This window comes from Trichomycterus rosablanca, chromosome 18 (genome assembly GCF_030014385.1).
Source record: "Trichomycterus rosablanca isolate fTriRos1 chromosome 18, fTriRos1.hap1, whole genome shotgun sequence".
Taxonomy (NCBI): Eukaryota; Metazoa; Chordata; class Actinopteri; order Siluriformes; family Trichomycteridae; genus Trichomycterus; species Trichomycterus rosablanca.
Window position 1 is genome coordinate 5,947,657 of NC_086005.1, and position 13,783 is coordinate 5,961,439.

Consider the following 13,783-nt stretch of genomic DNA (forward strand, 5'->3'; position numbering starts at 1 on the left):
TTCCCAATGGTTAGGTTCATGTGCATTTGGTAATTGTGAGCCCAGCTTGGTATTCAAACCCCAGGAAATCAGGGACTATCAGCATAGTCTCTTACCATTACACCAAACTAGCTAACTGTAGCAAAGATAGACTAAGATGTACTCACAACACCTTACAATTGCAGCTGCACAATTATGTGTGACTTCTTACAAAAAAAGTCCAACACAAGAGTATAACACAGGCTGAGTAAAACACTTCTGTTTAATTCATCATTATTCTTTCATTAATGTATGATTGCACATTAACAATGATTTCTAGAAACACTGACTGACCTGTTCATATCCTCAGTGTTTACACACATGGTCCCTATGAATGAATTTACACATCAGACTGCACAAACCAGATCGTGAAGCATGCATACAAATGTCATTGAATGTGCTCAGTTAAAAAAAAACATTGTGTTATAGTTGAGTAAACAACTACTTGATGGTGATGATGGTGAATTAACATCATGTAGAAACATGTTTTCTAAATATTTAATGCTCAAAAATGAACATAAAGTTCTGTACAATGTACGTACAATCTTAAGACATTGCAGTTCCTCAGATTTCAAGGTCTGTGAACACGACCAAGAGATAGAAAATATATAGGCAAGCTAACAATAATAAGTCATTTACTAAAATAAAACCAACTCGACCCTGATGTGTCAATGCCAGGTGTTTATAAGAAAAGCAGAGGACCAGCACACAAAGCTACACACAAATCTATAGAAGCAGAAAAGTGTCTCGTGTGTACTTTGCTACGAAAGCCCACAGTACGCTGTGTTAGATGGTAGTTCTGTCTGGAGTTAGATGAGGATAGATAACAACACAAGCTACATACTTCAGTATTTATGTAACATTTCACACTACTTGGCTTTCCACAGTGAACTGGAATATTTATATAGTGCTGAGAAATATTTTTTTTACAAGGAACAGGAGGAGAAATCGAACAAACATGATATAAAGTATTTAACTGCGACCTTGCAGACCCTGCAGAGCATTAAATTTAAAACTCCATAGTGGGTAGAAGTAATAGTAATTTTGCTCTATTAAATTAAAACTGATATTGTCTGATAAAATAAACCACACTAAAGTCAAACCTGCCCATTCATTTTCAGTAACACACCTGGCAGGGCATAATACAAAAACCCACATTTAGAGGAAATTAAGATTGTCCAATCCACTTACTTTCATATTTTTCAGAGGCAGGAAAAAACCCATCAACTCCCTACAGCTAGTGTACTGAGCAGAAGTTTTAACCCAAAACAATGAGGAAGTGCACTGACAATGTGTGTGTGTCTATCCATCCATCCATCCATCCATCCATCCAGATAGATAGATTAGATAGATAGATAGATAGATAGATAGATAGATAGATAGATAGACAGACAGACAGACAGACAGACAGACAGACAGACAGACAGACAGACAGAGACCAATTATGGACTTTCTGTAACTTTTAATCTCCTTTCTGTAACTTTTAATTGCAAACAATTCTTTTTCTTCTATGCTACTTGGGTTAATTTAATAAATGTGCATAATTTTATGATGATGGCTAAGGTAGATAATAGTTAATGTAAGCAAGGTAGCTAACACTAAGCCCTGGCTGATCTAACATTAACACATACACCATCTTGTAAATAATGTACAGGCTTCAGTTATCTACAGGCAGTTTGAATATAACAGTGTGACATGTTGTGATGTATTAAGTATTTCTAGGATACACTCTGAATCTTACAGTAAATAAAAAAGGGCATTCTGGTGTATTCAGTACTAATACAGTTTAAAATAGGGTCTTGAGATGTTATCATTACTGAACACATTTAGACTTTTTTCATTAAGACATTATATTACTTAGATCATTTTAGAACATTATACCAAAATAAACTGATGAAGAAAGAAATGTAGTGTGAAAAGTCCTTCAGACTTGTGTTTCCTCTGCCTCCCTCCTGACTGAAAGCCCTTTTCTTTGTAAAGTGCCATGACCCAGTCTCACTTCACTCCAGCTCTGCCAGTGCCAGTTAGAAAGAATGGGTGTACAGATTGCATTCCCAATGATCCCTCCCTTTGCCTCCGCTCACCATGCTTTTGTCCTTCCTCTCACATGGACCTGGAGGGAAAAGAAAAAGCTTTTATTAGTATAAACACATTAAATAAAGTACCTTCTTTATATCTGTTAGTCAGGGAGTGAATATGTGGGAACTCAGTAGATTGTTATTGTATTGTTTTCTCTTCTCAGAAATGAACAGGGTACTAAATGCTATTGTCGATGAACCTATTTAAAACATGTACAAGTTGATGGATGGAGATGCTGCTGTAAGTATGAGTGTGTGTTGTGGTGGAACCTCTGCAGATCAGGAGTGTTCCTCTGGACTGCTACTGAAGGATTGGCTGCGGATGTGGTTTCTTAGCTGCTCTATCAGCTCTGGGTTCTGCTGCTGAATCTGCTGGGCAAACTGCTGACCACTGAGTTAGACAGAAAGAAAGCAGATAGTCAGAAAGAAAAGCAGGTATTTAATGAGCTCACATCCATTATAATGTCAGTCTGAATTAAAGGCGGTTAATTAAGTTGGAAATGTTCATTTCTATGTTTTATAGTGTTTCTCATGAGCAGTCTGCAAAGCAATGACCAGGATAAAGCGGTTAATGAAATGAAATGAAATTTCATAATTGGAACTGAACGCTTTTAAACTAACATGGAGTTATTGTTAGTTATAGTTTGTTTTTGTACCTAGATGATTATGGTTAAAGGTAGACATAGATTTATTGGTTTTTTTTACTTTATTGTTAACTTTTAAACAGTGTACAAACGCCCCTCTGATTTACCCAGTGTTGATCTGCTATTTCCAAATAGATTTTTCCTCTGTTATACATTTTGGAGACCACTGTGGCTCATGTACAAAGAGTATGTTGTATTTGAAGAATCAGATGCTTACGCTTCAATGAGGCTGGAAATATCAGACAATCCTCCAACTCCTGCTGCAGGACCTCCTACTGCATTAGACATCATTCCTGACATACTGACCAGAGACCAAAAACATCAGATTAGTAAACACAATATTTTTTGTTTTATGTGAACGTTTACATTCATTGCATTTATCAGACATGATAAATCACTTTTATCCAAAGCGGCTTTCAATTGTGACTGAATACAATGAAAGCAACTGATGGTTAAGGGCCTTGCTCAGGAGCCACTACTTGGTGGGGATCTGGATTGAACCAGCGACCTTACTATGAATAGTCCAGTAACTCCTGAGCTAACATGTTCTTACCCAGAGCCCTTGAACAGTACAATTGCTTATGTGTAATACATCACTTAAAGCAATATATACAATTGTATGCTTTCAACTTTGCAGCAACAGTTTAGGGAAGGCCCTTTTCTGTTCCTGCATGACTGCCCCTGTGCACAAAGCAAGATCTACGTATACAGACATGAAGAAAAGCTCGGTTTAAAGAAACTGCAGTGGCCTGCATAGAGTCCTGACCTCAGCTGCAGTAAACAGCACTGGAATGAACTGGAACATCAGCAGAGGCTTTCTTGGCCAACATCAGTTTCCAGTCATACAAATGCCACATACATTCTCACAGACATTCCCACAGTGGCTGTTGTTCTAGCTAAAATATTACACAGAAGTTACTCTATGTTAATACAACTTTCCATTAATTAAATAAATTAGAAGCTCCAGTGCTTAACAAACGAAGCTAAATCAGGATACCATACAACTATAATAAAAATATGTTAAACATGAAACCAGTTGCACTTACAGCTGTTGCACTTGTTGGTTTTGCATCACACTGGCAGCCTAAGGAAAAAGAAAACAGTTCTGTCTTCCATAATTTTGTGAATATGATCAGAATAAATCAATAACTGCATGAAACAAAGTTTATTTACATAAGCACTGAAACTAATTATTTACATCACTGAAACATTAAGTGGAGAGACACAACTAGAGATTTTACTCTTATGTTATGACAAAATGTTCTGATTAGTACAATTCCAATCTGACTGTCATGCAACTATTTATTTACGCTGACACAGATAAATCCCATTTACAATAGAAATGAATACTGGCTAAATTATTCTAGCTGCCTAAAGTGTGTTCAACCTGTTTTGGATTTTGTTAAATACTGTGCTTGTTTATCCTTAAAATGCAGTAGAAATTAGACAGAATTATATTTAATTGTAAGCTAGTTTACGGTTACACTATCTGCGTGAGAAATCAATTGTGGTCAGTGAAAGCTTTGATTGATAAAAGCCTCGGTCTGGCCAGCAGCCACGTATGAATGTGAGAAGGAGAAAGAACGACTCATTCAGGCTTTGGAGAACAAGTGCATCAGAAAACTGCTAAAAATCTCATTGAGGGAAATGATGACCACTGAGCAAGTGTACAAGATGGAAAGAACAAACTACCGAACCACATTAAGTCTCGCAAGTTACTTTACTTTGGCCATGTGATGATGCACCCACATGACAACCTTGAACGCGGTGTTATGACAGGACTTGTGAAAGGACTCCGAAAACCAAGAATAAGCTGGACTGACTACATCACAACGTGGACTGCATTATCAGATGCTAGTGTGCTACAAGTGACATGAGACAGAGGGCACTGGAGAAAGCTGACCCAACTGTGCAGCCAACCATCAAAAACAGATCAGACCTCATTTTTAAGTAATTAACACAGAAATCAGAGCAACTACAAAGGGCTCACAATTGTTCTTGCAAATATATTAAAGGGACATCTGTAGGTGGTAGAAGAATGTATGAGGGATCTTCAAAAAGTTTCCGCACTTTTTATTAACTATTTATTAAGAATTTCAAAAACAAACTGCATCACTTTCCTACACAGTCACCTTCTGATGCAAGTGATCATCATCACATTAAAATGTTCTTCCCCTTAAAGCTTCTTTGAGCATCCAAAAAGGTGGAAATCAGATGTCACTAAATCCAGACTATAAACTCTCTCAGTCTCTCCAACCAAAATATAAAAGTGCTGAAACTTTTTGAAGATCCCTCATATTACTTTTGTTCATGCACGACTAGTGTGCAGTTGTTCACCACTTTATCAACCAACATTCCACATTCACCCACAGATTACGGTTTCAGCAGGTCAGTATAAGGTCACCATCACGTTACTGTACACCAGGCACGTGCACAGATAGACCCCTAGTGGTGCTCAAGCACCTGCCCTTTTGCCCAGGATGAGAAAGTGCCCTTTCTGCTGGAGCCCAATTTTTTTCTACATTCATCAATATTTAAAAATAAAAATTACCCTCTCTGTCATCAATTCCCCCCAAAAGTGTTTTTATATCTGACGGGCATTTATTTGAGTTCTTGTTACAATTCTGCCCCGATCTGATCCACGGCACGCACAAGCTCCCGCCTTGCTCCTCTCTCCTCCTCCTCCGGTTAGCACTCACGCAGTGCTGAGCGCCAGGCCAAACCACTGCTACACACTTCTCCTCTGACCCGCAGCATCAGACAGACAGGTAATGACAGTGTTTCATACAAAGAGCATCTATGCATAATGCATAGCCTACACGTTTTGTACTCATGAGTCATGAAATACGTGATTTCAAAGCCTTGTCCAGCTGTTTACTGACGTTTGTCATGTTTAATGAAGGGGGAGGGGGACAAACTGCAGCAGACAGACAGACAGAGAATTTAAAGACAGTTTTACTGTTTTACAAATTAGACAAGTTCACTAGTTTTGTTTCATTTAAAATCTTACTTATTTTTATCCCATATGGCCTTGTTTTTGTCTGTTTTTCATTTATTTATGCAATTTGATAATTTGAGTTATTTTATTAGATGTGTATTGATTGTGTTAACAAAAATAAATATATAATTTAAATATTCTACTGTGTTTTTTTTTTTTTTTTTATTAATAATTTTGGCAATGGGTGCTTTTTTTTTGGCTTGAGCACCTGCCCCCAAAAATGTCTGTGCACGTGCCTGCTGTACACCATCTTTAACTTTTACACCACTAACACTTCTATTTCGGCTGCATCAATTCCATTTAGTTCATTCTAATAATAGATGTGTTTCGTTCCAGAACCATGTTGAGAATTCTAGTACTGCACATTTCAATAATGCCGTCCTTAGTTTTCAGTAATGGAATGGCGTGACGCATTCTTCCGTTTACAACGTTTTAAGAACAATAAACAAGCTGTGAAGTCTTGCCAGTTCTTACCATGCTAATGAAGGCTGGGTTATTGATGAGGCTGGCCATGTCAAAGCCCAGTCTGGCAACTGTCTGTGAACACAACAAAAATCTGATAGATTTAGCTTTAGAATTAGTTATTAATAATAATTAAATGGATAAATGAATACATCTGCTATGTTTTGCAGTTAATCATGACTGGTCACATGAGGGAGATAGAGTTAGTGTCCTGGTTTACTTACAGGATTTGATGATTCCTTCTTTTTCTGCTCAGCTGTCTTTAAGTTAGATTTGTAGGTGTCATTTTCAGGATCCAGTACCAGCGCTTTCTTAAAGTAAGAAATGGCCTCTGGATACTTGCTCATGGCTGCCAGGGCCAATCTTTAAAACAAAAAGCTTATGTTATACACCATCTGTTGTACATAAATAGCAATCTTGTGGCAAAATTTTATTACACACAATAGAGTGCTATAAAAATGTTTTGCCTCCCTTTAATTTATTTTTCTTTGAATATTTATTATAATTAATTGTTTTAGCTCTTTAATCAAATTGTAATATTTGACATAAACAACAGCAAACATAAAATCATCTTTACATTTGTTTCTTTTGGCTAATTTAGTATTAAGTGTTGCCACAAGTGGACCATTCTGGTCCGCATACCTAATTTGGCCCAGTTTTTACGCCAGATGCCCCTGATTATTGCCAGACTTGTTCAATCGATACATCACTCAAATAAAACCTTTCTAGAAAAGTTAAGTAGGCTAAATAAAAGTAGCATTCTACACCACGATCAAAAAAGTGAGAGAAATAAAAAAGTTACAAACATTTTAAACAGTGGCTGCCCTTCCAAAATTCTGAAAGGTTGGTACAACCACTAATTAAGGGCAAATACATTTTCACACAAGTGATATAAATGTTGCTTTTTCTTTTTTCCACTGACTTAAAAAACAAGAGCACTGCTTTATGTTTTGCATAGGGATCTGAAGCCATTTAAAATAACATATCAATAATAACATCAATTTGCTTATCGTCACAACAGGTCAATAGAGGATGCTATCTCCACTGCACTTCACACTACACTGACCCACTTGGACTGCCATAACACTTATGTTAGGATGCTTTTCATTGACTTCAGTTCAGCATTTAACACAGTGATTCCATCCAAGCTGATTTTGAAGCTCAGTCAGCTTGGCATCAGCACGTCACTCTGTAACTGGATTCTGGACTTTCTAACTAATAGACCTCAGTCTGTTAAGTTAGGCAGTCTCCACTCATCCTCCATCACCCTGAACACAGGGGTTCCACAAGGCTGTGTGCTGAGTCCCCTCCTATACTCCCTGTTCACCTACGACTGTGTTCCTGTTTATGGTTCCAACTCCATAATCAAGTTCGCGGACGACACCACGGTGATAGGCCTAATCAAAGACAACGATGAAACGGCCTACAGGGAGGAGGTTCAGCATCTGGCTGCATGGTGTGAGGACAACAACCTGGAGCTTAACACAGGGAAAACCAAAGAGATTATTGTGGACTTTAGAAGAACAGCAAGTCAGGCACACGCCCCCATCTGCGTCAACGGTGCTGTAGTAGAGCGGGTGCCCAGCTTCAAATTCCTCGGCGTCCACATCTCTGATGATCTCTCTTGGTCCCTCAACTCATCAGTCCTGGTCAGAAAGGCACAACAGCGCCTTTACTTTCTTCGGAGACTCAAAAAAGCCTACTTGTGTCCCAGAATACTCGTGGACTTTTATTGCTGTACCATTGAGAGCATTCTTACAAACTGCATCTCTGTGTGGTACGGCAATTGCTCCGCAGCTGACCGGAAAGCTCTTCAGCGGGTGGTTAAAACCGCCCAACGCATCACCGGCACTCAGTTACCCACCATACAGGACACTTACAATAAACGGTGCGTGGGCAAAGCGAGGAACATTATCAAGGACGTTTCTCATCCCAACCATGGACTTTTCACCCTACTTCCGTCTGGCAGGCGTTACAGGAGCCTCCGCTCTCGTACCAGCAGGCTCAGGAAGAGCTTTTTTCCTGAGGCTGTAACCCTGCTAAACTCCAGCACACCATTGTAAACATATCACTGCACTTTGTACCACATTTAACTCTGTACTTTTTACAAATGTTTCATCTTGACTGTATATACAATCAGTATTTGCAAATTTGCACATGGCACTATTGCACTGTTTACACCAGCACAATAATAATGTATATACTGTATATACTTGCTATACTTATATACTTCACTTTATTTATTTATTCTCATTCATGTAGCCACTCTAGTCACTTTCATTTCTCTGTAAATACATATTAGTCTATTCACTGTACAATTAACATTGTCTGTTTAACAGTCTTAATATTCTGTTTAATAGTCTCAATATTCTTATACGTCTCCTTATTTCACCTATCTGGTCACTTCTGCACTTTAACTGTGTATTATATGTATATAATCTCTATCTTGCACTTCTGGTTAGATGCTACTGCATTTCGTTGGCTCTGTATTTGTTTACTCTGCACAATGACAATAAAGTTGAATCTAATCTAATCTAATCTAATATGCAAAAATAGAGAAAATCAAAAGGTGGCAAATACTTTTTCACAGCACTCTGTATAAGTAGCATATACTAACAAACTAAATACTACCTCTATATTAATAGTATGTTTAATAAACATAATTAAGACTGCTCACCCCATTCTTCCAAAGGCTTTACTGTATGTTGGATCAATAGCTATGGCCCGCTCACAGTCTGTGATAGCTTCTGTGTAATTTCCCAGTTTACTGTGTGCCGCAGCTCTAAAAAACAACCAGCAGTATGTTATGTGATTTCAAGATGCAAACCTTGAGTTACCATGAACTTAAAATCATGGTTTTACACAGAATAAGGAAGTAATTAACAGCTTATGTGTTAAACCCACCTGTTGCAGTAGTACACTGCATTTCTTTGGTCCAGATGAATGGCTTTCCTGTAGCACTCCACCGCACAGCTATAGTTCTCCTCCTTCATGTGGTTGTTTCCTGATCATAAATAGTTTATTAAGGCAAGGAAATCTTGTTAACCATTAGATGCTCCCTTATGCAGGCAATGCACATATGCACCTTATTTACTTGAAATAATCCCTATCACACATTTTTTTACTTGAAGTTTGTCTGTGTACTGCACTGTACATCTCACTGCACACTTTGTCTGATGCTGTACTGTTTATGTCACTGTTGTATTGTTTATTCTATGTTTATATATAGTGTTCCTTTTCTATTATTTAGTTAGATGTATATATGTTGACACCTGCACCAAGAGAAATTTCTTGTAGATCTGGTAATTGGCGAATAATAAATATTCTGATTCAAATTGTATTGAGACATAATTGTCTGTCAATTTGGATAAAAGTGCCTGCTACCTACGTAATATAACACCATGACATAAAGGTTATACAAATAACTTTACAGTAAACCGTTTTAAGCTAATTTAGAAGGTTTGGTAAGTGGCACGTACCTTCATTTTTCAGCTGCTCAGCTCTCTCTATGTCCTCCGGAGATGGAGACGTCTCTTGTAATGTCACAATGTCATTCTGTAGATGAGGATTTTGTGAAACAATATGACAGTTTGCATCGTGCACTGTACAGTAGTATGCAAATATTTTTTGTGAATTTTTTTTATTAAAATGGAAACATAAGATATAAGTAAATAGTCCTAACAAGTCAATTAAGTCCGTAAGAGTTAAATAAATGTTGGGTTCTGAGATTTATTTATTTCATTTAATATAAAGTAACATTTACATACAAGTTGTATGTTTAAAGCAGTTTGACGCAGAGGTTGTGTTTACTTTAAAAATGAACACAATATGTAATTTGGCCTGGGGTCCTTAAACGAAATACATTTTATCCATTAAATGTAGATTTTAAATGTTAAAGTTGGAGGTTCAAGTGTGTCATACAAGATTATTGTTTCAAAAGCTTTATAACTGATTTGGATCGTAATTTAAAGTTACTAACCCATCCAGGACCCTAACACCAGCCCGTTACAGCATCACCAAGAAATTTTACTTGTGCCACTTGTAACCATATATATTTTAATTTTAATATTAAGCAAAGGTATACAAAGATATACTATTAAGCAAATAAAAATGATAAAAACCTTTTGTAGTGAGACGTATCAGTCATTTATATGAAGCATTCTTTACCTTGAGCAGGGCGTTCAGAAAGATTTCTCTGAGAGGCTGTGGAGCTGCAAGGTGGCAGTCACTCGAGCTGATCTTAAATGTTGTTTCCAAACATTGTATAGCAACTGTTAAAGGTACACAACAAACACGCTTTTAAATCTCAGTTAATTAGTCTGGTACAGTACCAAAATTCCGAACAGTTGGGACAGTATGTGAAATGCTAATTAAAACAAAAAGCTGGGCACAGGGTGGTGCAGTACGGTCTAATACGCTAGCCCACCGCTGTTGAGATCTTAAAGTTTTGAGATTAAATCAACCTGGCAGGGTGTCCAACAGTCTGAGGGAGGGGTGGACCAGGTTCTTCATTGATACTACAAATGTGACTTTTGTTGGCTGCATGAAGGGTTGGGAAATCATGGAGCAGCACAGTGTGTCTTTCTGTATGTGATATGATTTTCAGTGAGGATACGTCTCTGGTCAGGGCCGGCCACAATAAGTCCTTAAACATAAAGAACTAGGCCATTTCTGAATGCATTACATTTCCTACCAAGACATGATTGCATGATTGGCTTCTGCCTGCGTGGGTGTCACACATCATGAATAAACATCTGAATAGGTTTGAAAAGGAAATTATGCTTGCCCATACCATCTTAGTCCATTTTGGATTATGTTCACAATAATCAGATCCAGGGGCACAATATTGCAAAAGCTGTTTTGGCTAGTCAAAGTCAAATTTTGAAGTAATACCTAAACAACCAGGATGTACCTAGAAAAACAAGGAACTATTCATTGTTTAAAATGTCACACCAGTTTACCTTCGAGGCTTTCCTGCTCATCTGAATTTAGTGAACCACAGTGTGTCTGGTCTCTGAGGAACTGCACAATAGAATAGGCCAAACGCTTTTCCACCGCCATGATCTGTGGAAAAACTAAGAGGAAATGTTTCCATTCCATAAAGATGACACCATACATTTTGACAACTGTCAACATATTTACAGTTAAGGCAGTTTACAATTTACACTTGTACATGTTATTTATGTCATGGCAGCCCTGGAATTTTCTCATTTTTGCAACACTTTTTATGACTGAATGATTCTAATGTAAATGTAAATGTTTTTTTCCCTAAAACTAAGTTCTATTATATGTCTTTGTGGGTTTCAAAAATATTTAGGGCCAAAACCAAGCATACAGCAACTAAGATTATTCATTTGGTGTAGTAGAAAGCTGTATAATGTTTTACTTCATTGCTTTATAATTCCATTCATGATTAGCTATTGCTGGTGATCTCTGAGCACATGGATTTAGTGATAGTTTAAATGCATCCATTCAATAAGCGATTCGGCTCTCTATGGGATTTCACCAAGTGCAGGTTAAATATAAGCCTTACAATTTCCGAAAAATCTTCATTTCCAACAGAAATACTGTGCTTAAAGTCACAATTAAAGGTTGTGCTTAAAGGTTGCCTTTGCAACCAGAAACCACAAATGACCCCACTTAAGAAAGCACGCTGTCAGTTTGCTGATTAGCTTGCGTTAAATGTTTCCTGACACCGACAACACGTTACTGAGATTACTCTAAGGTGAAATCTTGCAGTTGTATGCCAACAACTTGAAGCATTGCACACTGATCCTCTGCTAGCCTTGCTAGATCCTCCCAGAAGTCTTGTTCATGTTCCAGACCTTTTTAGGCACTCTATTTTGAGCTTGGCCATATGATAAATCACCATTTACCATATATTAGCTGGATTGTGTCTGTGGTGTTGGTATGAGTGTATCAAGCACTTTTTGGACACTTTTAGGCGTTTGTTCATTTGGTAGAGCTTGTAGTTAAATCGTTTAAGACTATGACTTTATTACTGTCAGTTTTTGACCATATGATATTGCTGGCTGAATATTTTTGTTTGGTGCACTTTGTTTTTTAATTCAGAGCGGAAACAATTTTAACTAATGGGATCAATAATGTGTACATTATATACACCTCATAGAATACAATCAGTATGTTAAGTTCTGCATTAGCTAACGGTATCAGATGCACAAAATACATTGTGCAGGTGCAATGAAACGTTGCTAATTAGGTCACTATTATACCTGTGCAGAGAAAGCTAGATTACTGTAAGAATGTAAGGTTTCCATCAGTATTGCTGTTGGCCAGCATTTAAAGCCTTGATATCATTTTTGTATCAAAACAGGACAAGCGAGTGGAACATCCCTGGTTAAAAACTATGATTTATATAGATTTCATTTCCATCCTTTTTTTTCCAATTTAAGAGCAACCCGGCTCAGAATAGAGAATTCATCCACCCCTTGAAATCTAAGCTTTTAAAAAGTATTAATGTAACCGTTCAGTAGGATCTTATACCCTATGAATGGCGAAAGGCTCATCCTCAAATTATTCATCATATTGATAAGATTTATTTATTTATTTATTAGAATTTTAACATAATGTTTTACACACTTTGGTTACATTCATGACAGGACAGGTAGTTACTCGTTAGATAAGATTTATCAGTTCACAAGTTCAATGTCAAACCCCCGCACACAGGGACTACATTCAAACTCCCATATTGATAAGATGACCAGGAACAGTAACATTGTATTTATTTACAGGTGGACCCAAACCATGCCAGCAAAATGCTCTTCAATTCATAACACTTCCACAGACTCCCTAACTGTAAATGTGTACATCACACATGTGTTTTCCCAGTTGTTGAGAATATAATGAAAGGTGATCCATTTGCCCACATTACTTCATTTTGCACCAGTGAAATCAAATGTGCATTCATCTTAGTAATGAAGGGTTTGTGCTCTACATCCTTTCTGGATCTTTCCCCCTACATGCAAAACGTTCCAACTATGACTAATCTGGCATCTAGATCATTAAAAGCTGCATGTCTTACAAAATTAACACATTATCCAGCAAGCATAAACCTGCCTAATGTTTGTCTTTATAAAATGTTAGACCATCTTATGATGAACACAGAATATGATGACAGCTGCACCCATATGAGCATCTCATGCTGTGTTATGCTAGTGTCTGTTGGAAAAAAAAACAACTATGCACACAGGATGCAGCTCATATAAAGATATCTGGTAGAACAGAGGTTTTGTTCACCATTGTGCATCTTTTACTGCGTATCCATGATCACATAAATGCACACAAACATCATATTCAATCTTTGTGGTACATCACTATAGTACATCATCTTTGTATTGGATAAACATGTGCAATATTGAAAAACATGTAATTAACGTAATTAAATAAAGCTAATTAAGAACAATGATTGCAGATGCTCATACTTTGCAGGTAAATGAAATATGAATTAGATTGTTTTGGTAATGGAGCCCCCGCCCACCTACCTGCTCGATCCGCCAGCAGCCTGAATTACTTCAGCGTCACAACAGCTCAGGGAAGAGCGAGGCTGCGCATCCACTGCGCAT

At 37.4% G+C, this 13,783-nt stretch overlaps 1 protein-coding gene across 2 annotated transcripts; it reads right to left on the reverse strand.

Annotated features, from left to right (window-relative positions):
• Nucleotides 1–223: 223 nt before the first annotated feature.
• On the reverse strand, nucleotides 224–13,783 carry sgtb (small glutamine rich tetratricopeptide repeat co-chaperone beta). 2 transcript variants are annotated; one of them, XM_063013916.1, is made up of 12 exons: nucleotides 13,703–13,783; nucleotides 11,162–11,275; nucleotides 10,368–10,471; nucleotides 9,680–9,755; nucleotides 9,105–9,204; nucleotides 8,878–8,982; nucleotides 6,425–6,563; nucleotides 6,213–6,275; nucleotides 3,787–3,824; nucleotides 2,958–3,041; nucleotides 2,367–2,487; nucleotides 224–2,131 (listed from the first exon to the last, which is right to left on the reverse strand). In XM_063013916.1, exons 2-11 carry the CDS (start codon nucleotides 11,259–11,261, stop codon nucleotides 2,376–2,378), a joined length of 921 nt encoding a protein of 306 aa, XP_062869986.1. In that variant the 5' UTR covers nucleotides 11,262–11,275; nucleotides 13,703–13,783; the 3' UTR covers nucleotides 224–2,131; nucleotides 2,367–2,375. The 2 variants fall into 2 exon arrangements, with proteins under 2 accessions (XP_062869986.1, XP_062869987.1); XM_063013917.1 differs by having other exon boundaries at nucleotides 13,699–13,731.

Bases quoted from the DNA above. Each gene is read 5' to 3' on its own strand.
- sgtb (XM_063013916.1), bottom strand. From the start codon at position 11,261: ATGGCGGTGGAAAAGCGTTTGGCCTATTCTATTGTGCAGTTCCTCAGA. The intron at 6,276-6,424 runs GTAAGTAAACCA...TTGTGTTCACAG, and splicing joins AGAAGGAATCATCAAATCCT to ACAGTTGCCAGACTGGGCTT. The intron at 3,825-6,212 runs GTAAGAACTGGC...CTTTTTCCTTAG, and splicing joins ACCCAGCCTTCATTAGCATG to GCTGCCAGTGTGATGCAAAA.